The sequence below is a fragment of the Protopterus annectens genome, chromosome 2.part0 (assembly GCF_019279795.1).
Source record: "Protopterus annectens isolate FY-2018-M chromosome 2.part0, PAN1.0, whole genome shotgun sequence".
NCBI lineage: Eukaryota > Metazoa > Chordata > Ceratodontiformes > Protopteridae > Protopterus > Protopterus annectens.
Window position 1 is genome coordinate 209,263,653 of NC_056728.1, and position 21,076 is coordinate 209,284,728.

At 41.1% G+C, this 21,076-nt stretch overlaps 1 protein-coding gene across 1 annotated transcript in view; it reads left to right on the forward strand.

Moving 5' to 3' along the window:
• ANKLE2 (ankyrin repeat and LEM domain containing 2) overlaps nucleotides 1–21,076 on the forward strand; it is a gene marked incomplete in the record, with an annotated part of 2,117,323 nt that overhangs the window by 972,544 nt on the left and 1,123,703 nt on the right. Inside the window, 1 exon segment of the mRNA XM_044060669.1 lies at nucleotides 17,751–17,944. Coding sequence (XP_043916604.1) covers nucleotides 17,751–17,944 — 194 coding nt within the window.

Below are 21,076 nucleotides of genomic sequence, written 5' to 3' on the forward strand. Positions count from 1 at the left end.
AGTCTTTCTTGCCGTGCGGTGCCTGAAGCAGTAGTAGTTCACAAGTGCCGGCCGGCTTCTGAAATTTTTGTTTTCGAGTTTCAGAACCGAAGTCTTCAATTAAAAGCCAAGTACCCTGTTGGGGAAACTTTTTCTTGCTCTAATCCGATGTCAGTAAAAGTAAATAATTGCATTTCTTGTGGAAAGCAAATACCTCATAAATATTTTCATTCGTACTGTATTCCTTGCCTAGGCCTTGACCAGAACTTACCTCGCTGTCGGTTTTGTGCCTTATTTAAACCACGAACTATCCGTCGTTGGTATATTTGCGTTTCTAAATATTTTGGTGCTCGGTTCAGTTATCCTGATATGTCTTCGCTAAGCCATTCGACTACCGACATTCCGAAAAAATGCAAAGATAAAAACAGAAACAGGCCGCCCAGTTCGCCGGTACTCAGTGAGGCGCTTTCGCAGCCCCTGATACCAGCTACTTCAGATTCGCAGGCCTCTACTGAGACCCATTTGGAATCTGGTATGCTGCGAGATGCTTCAACTGTGGAACCTGCGGATGTCTACCTTGGATGGGTCCGGAGCCGCTGTGCAGGCACCAGCTTCTGAGGGTGTATTCAGGCCCACTGACTTGTATATTAAACCAACGCCATTTTCTTCTTCAAGGCCTAAAACTGGAACCATGCCTAGAAAACTGACGCCCAGACCGCATGGTGGTCAGGCCTCTATTCCTACAAAAAAGAATGATAAGAATGACTGAAGATCTTATTACTTTAATCAGGCGAAGCCAACCTCCCCCCCTCTAAGAGACCTAGGACTGGCAGCCAAGTGCATTCAGGGCAGATGGAACCCAGTTCAAATGCACCTTCACATCAATCATAAGGAAATGTTAGCTGTACAGAATGCCATGACAGCCTTCAAAGACCACATTCTTCTGGGCAATTAATGGTAAAGACGGACAACACCACTGTTATGTGGTACATAAACAAGCAGGGGGGGGGTACACATTCTTACCCCCTCTGCAGACTAGCCATGGCATTGTGGAACGCAACCTTGAGCTACCAAGTGCATCTGCAAGCTCAATTCCTGCCGGGAAAACTAAATACACTGGCAGACGGACTAAGCTGAAACCTCATGGACCCACCCGAGTGGAAACTGGAACCAAGGATTTTCAACATGTTGTCAAGCAAATGGGGGAGCCCAGATATAGACCTGTTTGCCTACCCCCAGAACTATCAATTGGAAAAATTTTGTGCAAGGACTCCCCACAGACAAGCTTGAAAGGTGGATGCTCTGTCCTTCAGCTGGAATAACCTATCAGTTTATGCCTTTCCTCCTTTGCCTCTGCTCTCCAAAGTACTACTAAATATCAAACAAGACAAACCAAGGATGATTTTGATTGCACCAGCCTGGCCACGCCAGCACTGGTACCCCTTCCTGCGCAGTGTGTCACTGTTGGCCCCATGGCACCTGCCTCAGACTCCTACCCTGCTGTCTCAGCAGGAGAACCAGATTCCACACCCTCAGCCTCAAACACTGAACCTAGCAGCCTGCCTAATTACCTAAGCTCTCCTTTACCATCCCTCAGTAAACCAGTGATGGATGTCATTTTAGAGGCAAGGGGGCCTAGTTCTAGAAAATCTTATGCTAAAAAATGGAAAAGATTCTGTGCTTGGAACCAATCTCAAGGGATGAGCACAGCAGTGCCCAATTTACCTCATATTTTATAGTACTTAATTGAGATGCTTCGCAAGGGCCTGTCTTTTTCCTCAATAAAAATTCACGCCTCAGCCATTTCAGCACATTATAACACAGAACCCCCCGTCTTCTCTCATCCACTGCTCAAGCAGTTCCTCAGAGGGGCCAAAAATTTAAGACTACCCAGGAGAGCTCCAACTCCAGCCTGGGACCTTAACTTTGTATTGGAGAAACTCACCCTTCCTCCTTTCGAGCCAGCTGCTATTGCAGATTTCAAATTCCTTTCTTGGAAAACAGCTTCCATTTTTAGCCATCACTTCAGCAAGAAGGGTATCTGAATTACAGGCCCTTATGGCAGTGGAGCCTTTCATCATCTTTCATGCGGACAGGGTGTCCCTCAGGACCAATCCCTCTTTCATGCCAAAGGTGGTATCCAGTGTGGCCTTTAATCAGTCCATTCATTTGCCAGCCTTCTTTCCTGATCCACAGAACAAAGGGGAACGGATACTGCACTCCTTAGATGTGCACAGACAACTTAGATTCTACTTGGACAGGTCTAAACCTGAAAGGAAATCTGAACAACTGTTGGTGGCAGTTGCTGCAGGGACAGAGAGGAAGACTATCTCAAAGCAAAACATTTCCAAATGGATAGGCCATTGCATTCATTTCTGCTATAAGCACCATGGAAAACCTATCCTACAGGGGATCAGACCCTACTCAACCAGGGCTGCATCTACCTCTACAGCCTTTCTCAGAGGCGTGCCTACCAGGGACATCCTAGAAGCTGCTACCTGGAGTCCTGTACATACTTTCACCAAACATTACCATTTGCCAATTTTCTCTAAATTTAGGGTTGGCTTTGCCACTGCAGTTTTGCAGGGCCTTATAGCTGGTCCTAATTCTGTCTAAATTCCTCCTCCCATCCGTAGCTTTGGGAATCTACCCAAATGTAATGATTGCAACAGTGAAACACGAAGAACATAGTACAATTGTGTACACTTACCATAAATGTAGATGTTCGAGTGTATTCACTGTTGCAGTCCTGGTTACCCTCCCTCCAGCCCCGTGACTTTTGTTGGTTATACCTCTTCTCTCCGTTTCAATGCTTAAAAGCTTTTTGGTGTATTTGCTTTTGTGTTTGAGGTATAACCTTGTATATTTATAGATTGAATTGCTTCCCATTAGGGGGGCACCTGACATCTGAGGCAAGAAAAACTGATGTAATGACGTCGGCTGCATGTTTTATACCCCTGACGACCTGACTCTGGAAGAAGAGACAGCAACCGACGTAGGACCCAAGACTTTGTTAATCAGGCCGACTTGAGGGCTACTGCAAGCAGATAACCCAAATATAATGACTGCAACAGTGAATACACTCGAACATCTACATTTATGGTAAGTGTACACAACTGTACTTTATGTTAAGCACATAACTTCTTTTTATGCCTATACAATTTTTTTCATCTTTTATTCCGTCTTTCATCCATTCATTTATTACTTCCAAAAATCCCTCCTTTTCTGACTCAGCCATTTCTTTATAAAATTCATGCACTAAACCATCTAGTCCAGGTGCAGATTCCTCCCTCCCATCATTCTCTTTCTATTTCTTTTACTACCTGTTTTCTTACTTTTTTCACATTCCACATATTTTTCTCAGTGTAATTATCCTTGTACATCTGTCGCCGCAGTATTAATAATCTCCTCCTATTTATATTTTAATTCCCCATCCTTGATTTTTATAAGCTCCATTTTCCTTTCTTTATATTTTATTTCTTTACCGTTCTCTTTCAAAAAGGACTTCTGTCTAAACAATAATATTTTTTAATTTTTCCGTATTATATTAATATACTTTTCTATCTCTTTTAGAATTTTTATTAAAATGTAACATATTTACAGTATATATTAAGAAAGGAAGAATAATTTTCCCCAAGTAGTAGTTCACAGTAGCAGTAACACTGGTTAAATCAACAGTTAAGATTTATAAATTCTCAACTTTCTTTATATTTCACAGTTAACATTTCCAAATTATTGTAGCAATCCATGTTCTCATTGCTATTTCAGATCTTAATCCTGTTGTTTTTTTCTTTTTTTATGTAAACTAGCAACAGGATCTAACAAGTCTGTAAACAAAGGCGCTGTTCCATTTCTTAGTAATTACTTTTCTGGCAACAGCTAAGTGGCTCCAGAACAATGAGCATTGTTTATACATAACTGTTATTAGATCAGGAACCTTCATTAGAATTATTACTCTTTTTAAGATACAATTATCTGACCACAGACATTTAAAGAAATTAATATAATTCCAATAAACCTGTATTATATCACATTCTAAAAAAAATTCTCCAGTGTGCTTTAACCAATTTTTAGATCGCCAGCGCCTTGAACTGTCTGTTCTGTAGAACTTAGAAATTTTGTAGGGAGTTATAAAGATTCATTGCTCATTTTCCACTTAAAGATTTTCCAATATAAACTGTTTGAGAAAGAGGACAGAATTGGTTGGTTCAACTTCGTAGTTACTACTTTGTACCGCCAGTAACTTCTCACAGTTTCCCTTTTGTTTCTCATTTTTCTTTTTCCTTCTCAATTCTGTCTGAAAGTAATTTTTTATATCTTTTAATACATTAACCACCAGTACATCTATTGTTATTTCTTTTTCCCACATGACTGCCCATATTACCCTATTGGCAGAAAATCTCACTTCTGTACTCTGTCCATCAATTTCTCTCATATCATTTGAATTTATTCCATTATATATTTCTGTCTTTACATTCTGTCTTTGATATGTAAATTCTGTTTTTTCCCCTAACTGAAATTTACCATTTTTCTTCATTAGTTTCATTATTTTATTATCCTACATCATTTTGCCTTTTCTCTTTCCTTAAATTACAATTAAAATCACTTAATATAACTACAGATAAGTTGGTTTTCACATTTTTTTTCTCTCCCCTACATTTATTTGTATATGTATCTAACACAATTAAAATACCTGGCTTCATATTTATTCTTAAATCATGTACTGACATTTTATCTTGCCAGCAGTTCTAGTCCAAGAACATATATAGCCTTCCCTAGTGTGCGCACTACATTCTTTTCCCCTATATCAAGTCAAACATTTCCCCTTATACCACACTGTACATCCTGAAAACAAATTACATCCACATCAGTCCTTTTACACCATTCAAACTCAATCATTCTTCTCCCATCATTCTGTATGCTGTTTAACACATCCACATTAATGTTAAGCCTTTTTTTTGTTTTTGTTTTTTTTTTTTTTTTGCATTTTCTACCCATCCTTTATTTCCTTTTTCTTGTCCTCACCCTAACCTTTATAGGCTTTTTCACCTAACATTCTGACTCTCCAGTAACCTCTTCTTTTTCTTTTTCACCCTTCATGTCCAGTGCAGCCTATTTTTTTTTCTTCATCTTTTGTTGACCAGGTTAGACCCACTAGGCTAGTGGCCACTTTCGGGGAGATTGTAGATTCTATTTATACTACTAGGAGATGTATGGCCAGGACTTCTGAGAACATTCCCTTCCCATTTCAGTAGGTGCCATGGGATCTTTTACAACCACCTGAGCTGCCACCAACTCAAATAGATGGCATCTCTGTTCAACATCTTGAGAGCAGCACCCCGTTTTTATTGCACTGCAGTGTTAGCTATTCATCTACCTGGTGCAGGAATAGAACCTGCAGACTTCTTTACCAAAGGTGAATGTGCTGCATGTTGAGCCACTGACACTGCTAAATGATTTTCTTTCAAAAGCTGTTTTATTTCTTATTTCCCCCTCCTTTATTTTCATTCACTTCTCACTACTTTTTTTTTTGCCCTGTTGTCAGTTTCCCCTTTCCCTTTGTCCATTACCTGTTCCAGTACTGTTTCTGTATTTAACAGTTGTTCACCTTGATCTTTTTCTTTTATTTGTTCCCTTTTACTTTCAGTATTCCCTTCTTCATCTACAATTAAAGGGCAATCAAACCAAAAATGCCACCTCCCCCCGTATACCATGCATAAAGTTACCTTTTAGTTAGAAATTTATTATTTATTTTACCATTCTTGCAGCCCTTCTATATATAAAGCTAGGTACTCCACCAGCCTGATGCAGTCCTTCTTAAACTCTGCCATTTTCCTTCTCCACTTCTCAAATTACTTTTTCTGTTGTTTCATCTCAGTTTTTTGTTTTTTCCTCTCCAGTCAACATTTTGACTGCTACATTTACTTCACCTTCTCTGGTTCTTGTCCTCCATCATCACCATTAAAACTGGTGTCACCTACTGAAGCCATGACCGTGAGTTCTGTATCACCATTTTTAACAGACATGTTTTTTTTCCACTCCAAAGCCCTCCATGCTCTCTATAACAACATTGTTGCTTTCCATTATCAGAGTGAATTTGAGCCTCAGCAGCAGCACTCTGGTGCCAACTAGAGGCTTGGGAGAATAAGGGAAGATGCCCAATGCACTATCCAAATTTCCTGTAGCCATATGAATACTGACGTGAGCAACCCCTGAAAAGAACACTGGTCTTGAGTCTAACTCGATCATCAAAGAGTAAATAAATAAAATCAGTTTGTGAACCCACAGTTTGTTTCATTATCATTGCTTTCATTTAATAAGCTTATATACATAGAGACAGTTTTCTGTATTTTGTATGTTGCAGAGTCAGTGTGTGGCCCTTGGCTAGTACTTTTGTCGACCAGTTGTAGCACTTTTGAGTTTGATTTTTCATTATCTACTCAATGTAAAAACCCACAGAAGTACTAATACTGGATTTTTTTTTTTTTTTTTTTTTTTTTACAAAAAGTTCATGGGCTTCACTTTCACTGCTCTCTCCAGGAGCATCTTTGCAACTTGATTGTGGCTTATTAACTTATTTTATATTTTGTTATATCTTTTTGGTCAGATGGCTTTCTTTCATTGGATTATGCAACATGTGTCTAGTTTGGAAAAACTCTGTCATTTATCCCATTGTGATCTTTGCCATCGTTCTGAATTTCCAATGGTTACCATCCTGTTCTTTACGGCTTTGTTCACATTGAGTGCCCTCATTCTTTACAGCTGATTCTTTGGTTGTTCTTGTTCCTCTGGAATTCAGAATGATGCCAGCTTATGTGCATCATTTTTCTTTTGGGCCCATGCAGACTTTTAAGTTTTTAATGTGTTGTGCTGTGATACCGGGATATTGGGGATAGGAGATTGTAACTTTTTTTTTTTTTTTTTAATTTGGATGCACATCATTTTCTAACTCTCCAATGAGACATGCCACATTATTGTGTGTACTTCAGTGTGATCTTTGCGTATTTCTCATGTCTCTGTGTTCCTGTGTTTTACAGTTAATTTCACTTCTGGGTATATTCCTGATGTTAAAGCAGCTAGTGGTTTGAAAGCAAAAAGAGGATTATCGTCTTTTTTTTATATCTTTGAGGTTTTATTTTCACCAATGACCAGGATGTCCTTCAAGAATGCAACTGCAGTCATAACATATGGGTTGTCCTGCCTGAGGCAGCCCTCGGTCGGCCGAATTCCAAAGTCTGGGTCCGGCGTCGGCTGGTGTCGCCTCCTCTCCGATGTCACAACGGCTGGAATATAAAGGCATCGGCCGACGCCATCTTCTTCAGTCTTTCTTGCCGCGCGGTGCCCGAAGCAGAAGCAGTTCGCAAGTGCCGGTCAGCTCCTGTGTTTTCAGTACCGAAGTCATCTAAAGCTAAGTACCCCGTTGGGGAACATTTTTTCTTGCCTCAGCCGATGTCAGAACAAATTGAGAAAGTTAATAATTTGTCTTGTGGTAAACAAATACCTCATAAGGACTTTCATTCTTACTGTCTTCCTTGCCTGGGCCCAGACCACGACGTCTCGGCCTGTGCTGCCTGTGCTTGCTTTAATAAGCGCACTCTCAGGCGCCGGGCAGAATTTGCTGAAGACTTTTTTGGCGAATCTTTCGCATATACCATGCCGTCGGATCTACCGACAGCTCAATCTTCTAAAAAACGGAAGGACCGGGACCGGCATCCTCGGCCCGCGTCCTCCACCGATTCTACTCCTAGACCCTCCGCTAGTGTTTCGGTCCCTGCAGAAGCGGTAATCCAGCCGCTCCAGGCCGACGACACAGTGTTAACTAGTCCTTTGGTCCCGGAGACCTCTCTGGTGCCGGTTGTTGATTTTCCTCCGGATACTGAAGTTCTTGACTTACCCGACACCATTCCGGTGGACAAGGTCACTCCTGCACGTGGGGCTGCTAGGCCTCCTGTATCTATGTCCATCAAGGCCTTTGCACGTGCTAAGGCCGCCAGCCAGGCCAAGGCCCATTCTATACCTGCTGTCCAGGCCCCCTCTTCTGATAAACAGATTATGTCTCTTGCTGCAGACCTTATTTCCCCTTATCAGGGGGTCTCAGCCTCACCCAGACAGAGGTTCTCAGCCTCCTGCAGAGAAAAGGCCTAGAAGTGAGCAGACTGAAAATCTCTCTTCAGATGAGGCCTCTGGGGATTCTGAGCATTCGGATATTCAAGAAGAATCCTTCCAGGCCTATGAGGACTCTGATGCTGAGGAATCAATTCCCTCTGCCTCTCCTCCAGAGGATTTCTCTTTTGGTGAAGTCCTGCACTCAATGAGGGAACATTTCCAATGGCAGGATCAGGAATTCTCTGATTCCAGGAAAAGGCTCTGTACCTTCCTAAAGCTTCCCCATCACAGACCTCTAGCTATTCCCCCTGTGATGGATGTTTTGGATGATGTTTTCTCCGATTCCAGTGCTAACCCTGACTCTCTTCCCCCTGCTCCTGTCAAGCCAGACAGATATTACAGAGTCCCTGACACTTACAAACATCTCTTTAAGGCCCACACCGTGGATTTAGAAACTATTTCACAGGATCCCAAGGGAGTGGCTTCCTCCACTGCCAAGAATCCTTTGCCAGCGGTTAGGGAAGCCAGGTCTATGGAGAGATGGGGTAAAAAAGTTTATACCTCTACCACCCTAGCCATGAGGTCTCTTAACTGCCTTTTTCATATGTTTCAGTACCAGGATTTTTTACTGGATGATTTACAGAAAAAGTTAGCCTCTCCTGAGCCTATTGACAGAAAGGCATTGCAGGATCACATACATAACACTCAGCAGGTTAACAATCATTTTCTTCAGTGTGGTTATGATGCATTGGAAGCTTCATGTAGGGCAGCTATGACTGGGGCTGTGATACGTAGACATGCTTGGTTAAAAGATCAGCCACTGCCAGACCATGTCAAAGTAAAGTTACTTGATGCACCTCTGGAAAAACAGAAGCTTTTTGGCGCTAATGCACAAGATGTGTTGAAATCCATTGAGGAAAAAGCTAAGTCAGTACAGACAGTCAAGGATTTCCTCCAGGTTCAGCCACCCAGATTCAGTAGAAACTAGCCTTCAAAAAATTGGTCCTTCCCAGACTCGGACAAGTTTCAAAGGGGAAAGAACAGGCATGGCCGAGGCCAATACCGAGGCTCCTACAGGGGACGCCAATGGCAACCTACAAATCAAAGAAGTGCTGCAGCCAGTCCAGCTGCACCACAAGGACAATCACAATGACTTGACTTTCATACCGCCTACAAGGGCTCAGAGAGAAGCACCCTTGGGCGGAAAATTATCCTTATTCTCAAAGAACTGGCATATCTTAACCAAGGACAGTTGGATTCTGGATTTAATAGACAAGGGTTACAGATTCCACTTCCATACTTTACCTACAAGACAAGGCATGCCAAACCTGCCACACCATCAAAGGGCAGAGGCACTCATTCAAGTTTCAAAGCTATTAAGTATAAAAGCAATAGTAAAGGTACCTCCCCAGGAACAAGGCCAGGGATTCTATTCAAGACTGTTCCTTGTTCCAAGAAAGGAAAACAAATGGAGGCCTATACTGGACTTGTCTACTCTAAATACCTTTCTCATTGTGCCAAAGTTCAAAATGCTGACGTTACAGCAACTCCTTCCCATGCTGGGCAAGGGGTCTTGGCTGGTCACTCTGGACCTCAAGGAGGCATACCTGCATGTCCCAGTCAGACAAAGCTGCAGAAGATACCTCAGATTTCTTGCAGGGACAGAGCACTATCAATTCTCCGCATTGCCGTTTGGCTTATCTACTGCACCCAGAGTGTTCACGAAGTGCCTGGCATCAGTAGTGGCACACTGCAGACTCCAGGGAATTCAAATATACCCCTACCTGGACGACTGCCTCATACAAGCAGACAACAGACAAACCTTAATAAAAAACTTGGACTATGTCATGCAATTACTACAGGCCTTGGGATACACAGTCAACGTTCAGAAATCAAGGCTACTGCCATCCCAACAGATTATTTTCCTAGGAGCCAAACTGGACACACAAACACAAATGGCCTACCTCACAGAGGAAAAACAACAACAGTTACCAGAGTACTTCAAAGGCCTAGTACAGCTCTCTCAGCTGACTGCAAGGAAACTCCTGCAGGCCCTGGGGTTCATGGCATCATGCATTCTTTTGATACCTTTGGCAAGACTTCATATGAGAAAGCTGCAATGGTATTTGAAAAGCTTATGGTCCCAACACAGCCAAAGCCTAGAGGACGTAATCCCACTTATTCCATGCCTGCAAAAGGAATTCTTGTGGTGGGCTCAAGCAAGTCAATTAAACAAAGGCATGTCTTTCAACAGACCTCAAGCAGGTCAAATTATTACAACAGACGCCTCAGATCATGGATGGGGGGCACACATGGAGGGCAGATGCGTTCAAGGTCAATGGACACCAAAGGAAAGACATCTGATCATAAACCAAAAAGAAATGCTGGCAGTGTTACATGCAATCGAGAGTTTCGAAAAATCACTGCAGCAAGGACATTTACTAATAAGGACAGACAATGTACTGGCGGACAAGCTGAGTAGAAATTTCTTGGATCCACACGAATGGATGCTGCATCCTCACATTTTCTCACAAATAACAAAGACATGGGGAAGACCGGACATAGATCTATTTGCGTCTCACACGAATCATCACCTGGAAAAGTTCTGTACCAGGACCCACCATGCACTAGCCTGGACAACGGATGCTCTCTCCTTCAGCTGGAATTCCTTGAAAATTTATGCATTTCCTCCTCTGCCACTGTTGACCAAGGTGATCCTGAAGATCAAAGCAGAACAACCAACAGGCATTTTGATAGCTCCAGACTGGCCAAAGCAACACTGGTACCCATTGCTGTTGAGCATAACTCGGACCAAACCGTGGCCTCTGCCCCTATGGCCCCTGCTCCTAACACAGCACAACTACAGGACTGTTCACCAAAACCTGAAAACATTACATCTGACAGCCTGGAGATTACTTTAACTCCTTCCGCTTCCAGTCTTTCCAAGGCAGTTCAGGACATCTTATTGGAAGCACGCAGACCATCCACCAGAAAAGCCTATTCAGCCAGGTGGAAGAGATTCAGCATCTGGGCTGCCAACAGGGGTTAGGATATAATAGTACTTGAATATACCTCAGATATTGGAATACTTGGCAGAAATGTTTCATTCTGGACTCTCATATTCTTCCATAAAGATTCATGCCTCAGCAATCTCAGCAAGATACAATTGTGATCCACCAGTGTTCTCACATCCTTTGCTAAGACTGTTCCTGAGAGGGATAAAGAATATCAAGCCTCCCAGGAAACAACCAATACCTGCATGGGACCTTAATTTTGTATTTGAAAAATTAACTCTTCCTCCCTTTGAGCCAGCAGCAACCTCAGAGATACAATTTCTATCATGGAAAACTGTTTTTCTATTGGCAGTCACATCAGCAAGAAGAGTCTCGGAGATACAGGCCCTCATGGCAGTACCTCCTTTCCTCGTTTTTCATCAGGACAGAGTCTCTCTAAGAACAAATCCTTCTTTCATGCCAAAGGTAATTTCCAGGGTGTCTCTAAATCAAGCTATTCACCTTCCTACTTTCTTCCCCAATCCTCAAAATAGAGGGGAAAGACTGCTACACACCTTGGACATACACAGGCAACTGCGCTACTACTTGGACAGAACTAAGGCCACCAGAAAGTCTGACCAGCTGTTTGTAGCCTATGCTGCTGGAAAACAGGGAAAAGCAATCTCCAAACAAACAATTTCAAAATGGATTGGACACTGCATCAGATTCTCCTATTCTTACCATGGAAAAAGTGTGCCAGCCAATATTAGGCCACATTCCACCAGAGCTATAGCCACATCCATAGCTTTCCTACGAGGAGTGGCTACAAAGGACATTCTAGGGGCTGCTACATGGAGCTCCGTGCATACATTTACCAAACACTACAACCTGCCTTTATACTCCAGATCCCGAGCAGGCTTTGCTTCGGCAGTCCTGCAGGGCATTTTAGCTACACCATCCTTTTCTTAGCTCCATCCACCCCCAGCTTGGCTATGGTATTCAACCCATATGTTATGACTGCAGTTGCATTCTTGAAGGACATAGTACAGTTTTGTACCTACCATAAATGTAGATGTCCGATAGATATGCAACTGCAGTCGGATTTTCCCTCCCTCCTTCCCCTCTTTTCCTTCTTTTTGGGTCCATTCCCCCTATTCCTATTAGCTGGGGGTATCTCCTATGGTGTATCTGTTTATTACTGTTGTGCATGTTTGGAATTATTTATCCATTCACCAAATTTAGCCTTCCTAGGAGGGCACCCGGCATCTGGGGCAAGAAACACTGAAGAAGATGGCGTCGGCCGATGCCTTTATACTCCAGCCGTTGTGACGTTGGAGAGGAGGCGACACCAGCCGACGCCGGACCCAGACTTTGGAATTCGGCCGACCGAGGGCTGCCTGAGGCAGGACAACCCATATGTTATGACTGCAGTTGCATATCTATCGGACATCTACATTTATGGTAGGTACAAAACTGTACTTTCTTCTTCATGACCACACCCACAAAATGATGTAAACTTGGGTATTAATTTACGTATACAGTCAAAGCATTGTGGGTAATCAAACACCATACCTCCTTACCGGAACAGCTAGTTAAATTACAATTAAACTTAAGTAAATTATCACTTATTAATTTTCAGTGTAGTGTTTTCCAGTTGTGAGACATAGCTGACACCTTGTCTTACTAGGATATAAGACACCAATATTGCTGCACTTGATATGTAAAAAATAGTAGAGTAGACAGTAATGTAGTTAATGAGGTATTGTGGGGTCAGTCTTTCATGATGTCAGGAGTTTTCATATTCAAACATATTTTAAAGTTAAGGCACATAGAAACAAAATAAATTGCAGAAATGCCCTTTTTGCATCAAACACTGTAAACATTTAATTGTGTATGGTAAGGAGATTACTCCTATCACTACAGGTTTGTCATTTACATTTACTGTGGAAAGTGTGATCAGGAGCGACCTTAGGTCAAATTTTGTCCTAGGCAAAAGGGCTCCATGGCGCCCCCCACCACATCACTTGGTGCCCCCATCCTGGTCTACGTACACAAAAAAATACTGGAAAAGCGCCCCTGCTAGAGTGACACCCAAGGCAGCCACCTAGTTGGCCTATGCCTAAGGCCAGCTATAAGTATGATAATACTCTATTTATTTATTTATTTATTTATGTAACATTTATTGATCGGGAAAGTCTGACTATGCTCCACAGAGCCTATTTTCAAAGTAGGCTCAAGGAGAAATGCTCCAGATGCATGTCTTTAGAATGTGGGAGGAAACCAGAGTACCCAGAGAAAACCCACGCGAACGCAGGGAGAACATAAAAACTCCGCACAGAAGGCACACCCCAGCCAAGAATTGAACTGGGGAACCCCTTGCTGTGAGGTGATAGTGTTAACCACTGCACCACTGTGTCACCCAGCATGGTTGCTTAGGTCTTGAATCTTCAGAAGTACCTTGGATACTGGAGGAAAGAGTGAAAGGAATACAGGAACATTCCTGCCCAAGTAAAAGGAAAACCATTAGTCTTCCAGAATGTCTTGCATGGAATTCTGGAACAGAATCTTGCAAGTTTGTTGCTCAGAGAGGAGGAACAGATGTCTCCTTGAGGAACTCTCCACAAATGGATCAAATCTTGGAAGACCCCCTGATCTAGTTTCCATTCTTAAGAGTCTGCTCTGGTCCTGCTCAGCTTGTCTGCTACATAATCCTGCTCAGACAGAATGTAGCATGCCTGTAGAGTAAGACTGTGCTGTGAAGCTATATCTCAAGCTAACATGGCCAGTCTGCAAAGGGGATATGACCTGGTCGTCCCCCCCCCCCTGCTTGTTGATGTTACTGCATGACTGTGGTACTGTCTGTAACAGCATGAAGATGTCCCATGTACCACGGACGATTCAAAGAATTCAATACCTTGATCAAGAATCTCTTTGACATTAATCTGCTTGCATCTGTCCTTGGTGTCCTACACACCTTGTACTTTTACGCCTGTTGAAATTGCTCACTTATCAAAGTACGAGGTGTTTGTGGGTGACTGCCTGCTTTGGAACAAGGAGGGAGAAGAGCAGATCTGGATTTAATGATATCTGTTATCTCCACCAAATGATTCTCTTTCTGATAAACCCCAGCACTAGGATTTGGAAAGACAAAGGGTGTTGATGCTGGGACCAAAAATTAGTATAGGTCAGTTTTTTCCTCCTGTACTTCTAAAACATGGCCCCCACCCATTTCTTCTTTTAACACCTTTACTAAATTATAACTTAAGATCTAGTGATATATACATTAATAAAAAAGGGGGGAAAAACTAACATTTTCATGTACATACATTGCATATACTTTTTTTTTCATGTACATAAATTGCATATATTTCTTTTTTTTATGATAAGTACATTTCAGTCCAATATTAAATAAATTAGCCTTTCCTTAAATCTCTCAGTCTCCTTTTGAACATTATTTTCCATGTACTGTTCTCGGTAGTTCCATTTATTTCTGTGGAATTTGCTTCTTCCCTTTTTTAAAGATCGCTCTTCAAGTTTTTACCTTTTTATTTAAAGTTCATTACCTCAAGTACAGTTTATTTAGATTTTGTTTTCTATTTTCTAGTAGTTGCTTTTTTTGGCAGTGAACAAAATTAAACTTAAGGCCTTTCTGTGTCTAAGTGCTTCAGATCCTGTGTCTCAGCTCAAAACTGTGATTTCCTTACTACAGAAACTTGATCTCCCAATCTTCCTGACAGAGTACCCTGTAGAAAATGTTTTAAATTTGCCAACTCATTGCACTCCCAAAAACATGTTCACAGTTACCTCTTTCTTTCCCCCATCATACCTCTAACGTTTGCTATCTGCCCAAGGAAATATTCTTTGAAGTCTGCTTGAGGTATAAAAAATACCTGTGCAAAACACTTCCAAGCAAATATCCTAAACCTTCTGGACTTTGTTACATACTTGGGAGCTATGCACAAGTCTTCCCATTGTTCAACTGTAAATTGTTTTTCTAAGTCTCGCTTCCCAATCGTTTCTGACCATCTCTAATTGATGTTTATAGTTATCATGCAATATTTTGTATGCCCTACTAATCATCCCTTTAAACAGCAGCTTCTGTTCTAGATTCAGCTAAAAAATCTACCAGAGCAGATCTTTTAACTTTGGATTCCCCTGTCCTTTTCTCTTTCCCTATACTCTGATGTGAATCCCTGACAAGGATGGTCAGTCTCTAACCTGTAGTCCAAACTTCTGGACCTCATCCTATTTGTTTACAGTGCCTTGGTTCCTTTTCCAGATTTCTACAGTAAATTCCAGCCCCTTATTGCATATTTTCTGTAACCCTACTTGCAGTCATCCCTTTTGGCAAAATCTCCTTTCTCCATTTCCATGTTGGCTTAGTTCTTAGAATACTTTCTGCAGTTTTATGAATATAATAAGCTGTAATGTAGTTATCATACTCTAAGGATCTGCATCCAAAGTCCCACTCATGACCTCAATCCAATTTTAATTATATCCTTCTGCTTGTGATGTTTATGTGCACTTTAACTGTGTAGCCCTAAAATATCCCTTCAAATGAGGTAGTCCTAAAACAGCCTTGTTCTGTTGAGTGAATTAGTTTATTCCACTTCACCTTTCCCCCACCTAGACAAATTTCCTTTAACTCATTATTAGTTTTGTACAACTTCTTCCTGGTTGCTTCTGCTTGTATCTTACTAACCATATTGATAAACAAGAACTTCCAGTTTCTCAGTTTTTGTATTCTGTTTTGTTTAGTCTCTTCTCACATTTCCTTAACTGCAATAACAGAAGCTTTTTAATCCATATTTCTCAGCCCTTCATCTTATGTCTCTACAGATGTGGCTGTTGCTGAACCAGTTTGTGTGTGCATAGATAATTGTGGCTATAGCATTTGTTTTATTTTCATTTATTTTATAGCCAGAAAAAAACTTGAAACTGTCTCAAAATGTTGCATAGCACGAAAAGGTGCTTCTCTGGATTTATCAATTACAAAATAATATAATCCACAAATAAAGCCACATTTCTTGATAACCATACCAGTTATATCCTTGAATTTCTGATTCCCTTATTTTCTTTGCCAGTGTCTCCATATATAAAGCATAACAAAGGGGAAACTAGACAACACTGCCTGGTTCCTATGTTCAAATACATTTAATTGGAGCAGAACTCCCCCCCCCCCCCCCAACACACACTTTTATTCTTGCCTCCTATTTTTCATGCATCTTCCCCAATTTTTCTTTGTTGCATCCTAAAGTTGTCAGGTCTCATTTTCTGCCTCGCCTCATCTGCTTACTTCAGTTTGCACTTTTTCCAAGCTTTCAGTCTGTCATGCTTGCAGTTAGATTTCTAGTACACTGTTCCTGGAGTTGGGTGTTAACAAGTATGCTCTTAGCCAATACTTAACATCCTTTTGGAACTTCTGCACGATTCACATAAAAACAGGCATATTAGCTTCCTTTGCGGTTAAGTCATGTAACAATTGGTGGATGGCAAGCAGCAGTCGTTAGGGAGGTTATTTTTCAAGTTTCATTTTTTAGTTCTGATTTAAACCTGCTCATTCTTGGGTTCCTTTTGTAATAAAAAAGACTCTTCCTTGTACTGTTAATCTTTGTGTCAATGCTAAGTTTGAATACAGTTTATGATTTTATATGGAGCATTTACTTGAAAAGCTGTTTTAAAGGTTTCCATTTTTCACAAATCATGCTTTGTGCATATTAACTGCCTATGTAGTGAGCCTTGTCTAATGCCATAGAAATGTTAATTGCCCCCTAATGGAATTGACTTTCTGTTGACCCCAGGGAACAGCTGGTCCCCAATTACATGAACATTTCCTGCTTAAAATGCACATGTACCTTACAGAAGAATCAAACTGTAACTTTTTTTTCTAGCCACTTCTGAATTTCTGTTGGCATTTTAACTTGGAAAAAAACTTCTGAATTTATGTTGGCATTTTAACTTGGAAAAACATTCTCAGTAGTAGGTTATGCAAGACACTTGCATGAGTCCAAAAAGGGCCTAGATTTGATTTGTATGCTGCAGAATTATTGGTTAGCATTTAAAGAGAATGTTTATTGTAAGAAAAAGCAAATTTCATCCTCCAATGCATGTTTGTTTTATCTAGCACTTCTGATTAAGTCTGTCATTAAGATGTATCCTAAGTTTGTGAATTTGTACTGAAAGCACATGCATACAGATTTTGCATGGCTTGGATAGTCTAGCATAGCTGGAATGGAAAGTCTTTATGACTTCCAGTTGGGATGTTTTTTTCCATTAATTTTTGTTTTTTCAGTGTTTTTCCTAGTCTTTTCTTGCTTTTTTACAAAACAGTGGTGTTAAAGATTTTTTAGGGTAGCGGTGTGTTGCACATTTTTGTTTGTTTGCAGTTTCCCATAATCCTTATTTATTTTGTTAGTTTAAAATCCCAGAATGTCTCGAGACTAATAGATTATCTGTGAGTTCTTATTCTTGTTAATGGAACTGAAAAACGTTTCTTTTTGTTAGATTTGCTTTTGTGTAGCAATAGAATGCATCAAAAATGGACAGAAGAGACATATCTGTTTTAATGCTACTTCTTACTGTCACGGAATAGCAGACATGAGCTAAATGGTAATATATTCAAACATACATTCTCTCTCGCTCTCTTTTTTCCCCTCTTCCCACTTATTGCAGAAAATGTAAACTCTCCAGAAGTTGATACAATCAATAGGGAACGCGCCAACAGTTTCAAGAGCCCTCGCACACAGGACCTTACAGCCAAACTTAGGAAATGTGTGGAGCAAGGAGATCATGTTGGATTTCTGGAGCTGGTGTACAGTAACCCTCGATATCTGATTGGCTCTGGAGACAACCCAACTGTTGTTCAAGTAAGCTTCTATCTGTCAGGTGTCAGCATTGTTCTGAAAAATAGCTGCAAATGAATGATAGCATACCAGTTAAAATGTGCACTTACTATATTTTGCTCCATGTGCTTGTGTCTAGTGCAGTGTTGCACTGCAATGATGTGCAGTATTGTGTAGTCACTGTATTCTGTTCCAGATGTCTGTGTCTAGTGCAGTGTCATACTGCAATGATGTGGAGTATTGTGTAGTTACTGTATTTTGCTCCATGTGTTTGTGTCTGGTGCAGTATAAGTAGTACTCTGCTATGTCATTTAATGTTGTATGTTATGTAAGAAAGTGCCACACAAATTGCATCATAATAATAATATGGTTGTTTAAACTCTACAGTACTGTTTGTGATGTATTTCACTTGGTCCTTGGACAGTGATCATGCAACTTCTTATTTCTGAGGGCTCTTTGAGTAGATTGGTAGCTTGGGTGGGTGCTTTCTGTCTCCCTCCACAAAAATTATACATCCAGGTGCTTGCAAGGGCACTCCATTGGCCACTGCAATGCATTGCTAACCCAAGTGTAGAGGGTGTAACCAGTCCAGCAGGGAGTTGACTTGTTCAGTTGTTTTTGGTCCCTGGTGCTATGCTAGCATTCTCTCTTTTGTTTAGCTCATTCGTTCCACGCAAGTCGAGAGCTGGTTTCTAAGGCTATCACCCAGGCAAGCATCAAGATTTTATTTTTATGTATCCTTATTTTAGCTTTCCTATGCTTTGATGTAGTGTTAATAGGAAACTTTTGGTGGACTTGTTGTGTATTGCCCACACTTTTGCATGTGATGCAATGAAAGGCTTCCCCCTCCCCAGTTATAGACAGCATGCCAGTATGCCCATAGCCTCCACCAGTGGTTCAACTGCAGAAGTGTGCTTGGCCACGTTCTCCCAAAAGAAAGGTGAGCAGGCTCTGCCTCATTATTCCTTTCCTTTTCTATTCAGTTCCAATAGGTCACTGAGTTGCTAATCAAACTCATGTTGTCTGGGTTGTAGTCAGGGCTTTATCCTCCTACACTAGTGGAGATTGCCAGTTAATTTCCTCAGAATTGCAAACATAGAACAGATATTGGCAACTTGGCAATTGTTATGTAGTGTACAGCAAGACTAAGACTTATGCATATTGACACTCCATTGTCCAGTTTGGACTTCTAATGAGTCAGGTGCCTTGGTGGTTTCTGTGCTTAGGTCATCTGCTTCAGTCCTTGAAGGCAATGTTGGATGATCCCCAATATTTGATTATTTGAGCAGATCTAGGAGACTCTCTCAAACTGATATTTCCTTGTGGGAGGAGTAAAGACATCTTGTTGAAGTTTCCAGTAATTTATTCAGTTAAGCAGTTAGATGGACTAGTGTTCTTGTTCTGATACATTACATTCAACAGGTCAATTATTAAAGGCAGTTACAGACAATAACAGGAGGGTCCATGGGAGATGATTGGAGGAAAATCTGGGTGATGGAAAAACAAGGAGCCAATCTTGAAGCTTAGATTTTGGTCCCTTATTTGAATATTCCTGAAAGACCCATGGGGTTTTACCAGCTCAGCAGCGTGCGGAACCTCATTCTTCATTAAAAGGTTTTATTTATATTTTTAACTTCTTACAAACAAAACATGACAACATACTATGAACTACAGCTATAGAACTATATTTAAGAAAACACTTTCACCTGAGCTTCATTAGGTCCATCTAATAGAGTGGTTTATACTTTGATCATTATAAATACCTATTTTAATGGGGCTGTCACCAGACTTAGTCTGTTTTGTAACGCATGTAAAATGAGACGCTGTATCTGCATCAGTGAGGCTCATATTCCTTGAAGCCAAGTATGAAAGCTTTATTACAGAACTTTTTCCAGTCTATCACATGCAGTATGCAAGGCTGTGCCATTGCCCACTTTTACGGAACTCATTATCTCCTGACATATGATATGAAAGGATAATATTCTCTTATATAACAAAAAGGTTTACAGTACCTGCTTATAAGAGGTTCATATACATGATTAATGTGACCAGTCCCCATTTTTCTTCCCCTTGATGAAGACAGACCTTTTTTATATGCAGAGGAGGTAGTCACTAAACGCTACACTAGGTGATTCCCATTTTTGAACAGTACATGCATCCAAGGCTCATGGATGTGCACACTTAAGAGGAAAAAAAGAAAAAGTAAGTAAAGCTTGAGACCTCTGAACCTTTTGTGTAGCCTTTTTGTGCCCATGGAATAAAAATCCAACAAATGGTGAACTGCAGAGTATAAAAACATTTTAATAAACATAAGGATCTCAGATCTTCTTTGCATGTAGGCAAATTGTGCCTATGGTGTAAAGAATATAGCAGTGTGGAGAGGTTCCCTGAAACAATTTTTCATTCTACTACAGATCATAGACGTTTGGATAAATGCATCCAAGGCTCATGGATGTGCACACTTAAGAGGAAAAAAAGAAAAAGTAAGTAAAGCTTGAGACCTCTGAACCTTCTGTTTTGCTACCCCACCACCCTCCCTGAAGCTTATATGCTTGCTGCACTCTTCTCTTTCTGTTAACAAAGCCCTCTTAACCCTGCTGCCCATTCTCCTTCCTAGTTCTTATACAACTCGCTACCTAACTCTCTCCTCTACTCTCCCAGGTTTTTCCCCTCTCTTTCTATGTCCTCCTCTTCTGACTCTCACCTTGTCTACTCTGTTACTGTCTCTTGTGCTTACCTTCCTCCTTACTGATTGTTTCCTCTCACTGCTCCTCTTACTTTGGTCTGCCCCGCTACGCTCCCCTACCCTACCCCCATATCCCACCCACCCCCACTACTCCTACACTTATACTTCACTAGCCACACCCCACTAACCTCTCCTCCAATTACAAACCCCTTAACACTAGATACTCCCTTATCCATACCTGCCGGTATTAATTCTAACGATCTCACACCTGAACTACACCCCTATTAGCTTTACTACTCCATCCTCTGCTCTAACTACTTCCCTTTCCAATTCCTTCACTACATCCTTCACTTATCTAACCTTATACTCTTGACCCGCCTCACCCTCTAGTAACATTCTTACCTCTTTTCAACCGTACATACACACTATACCTACCCTCTTCCAACAACTACTCTCTACAATGGCTATAA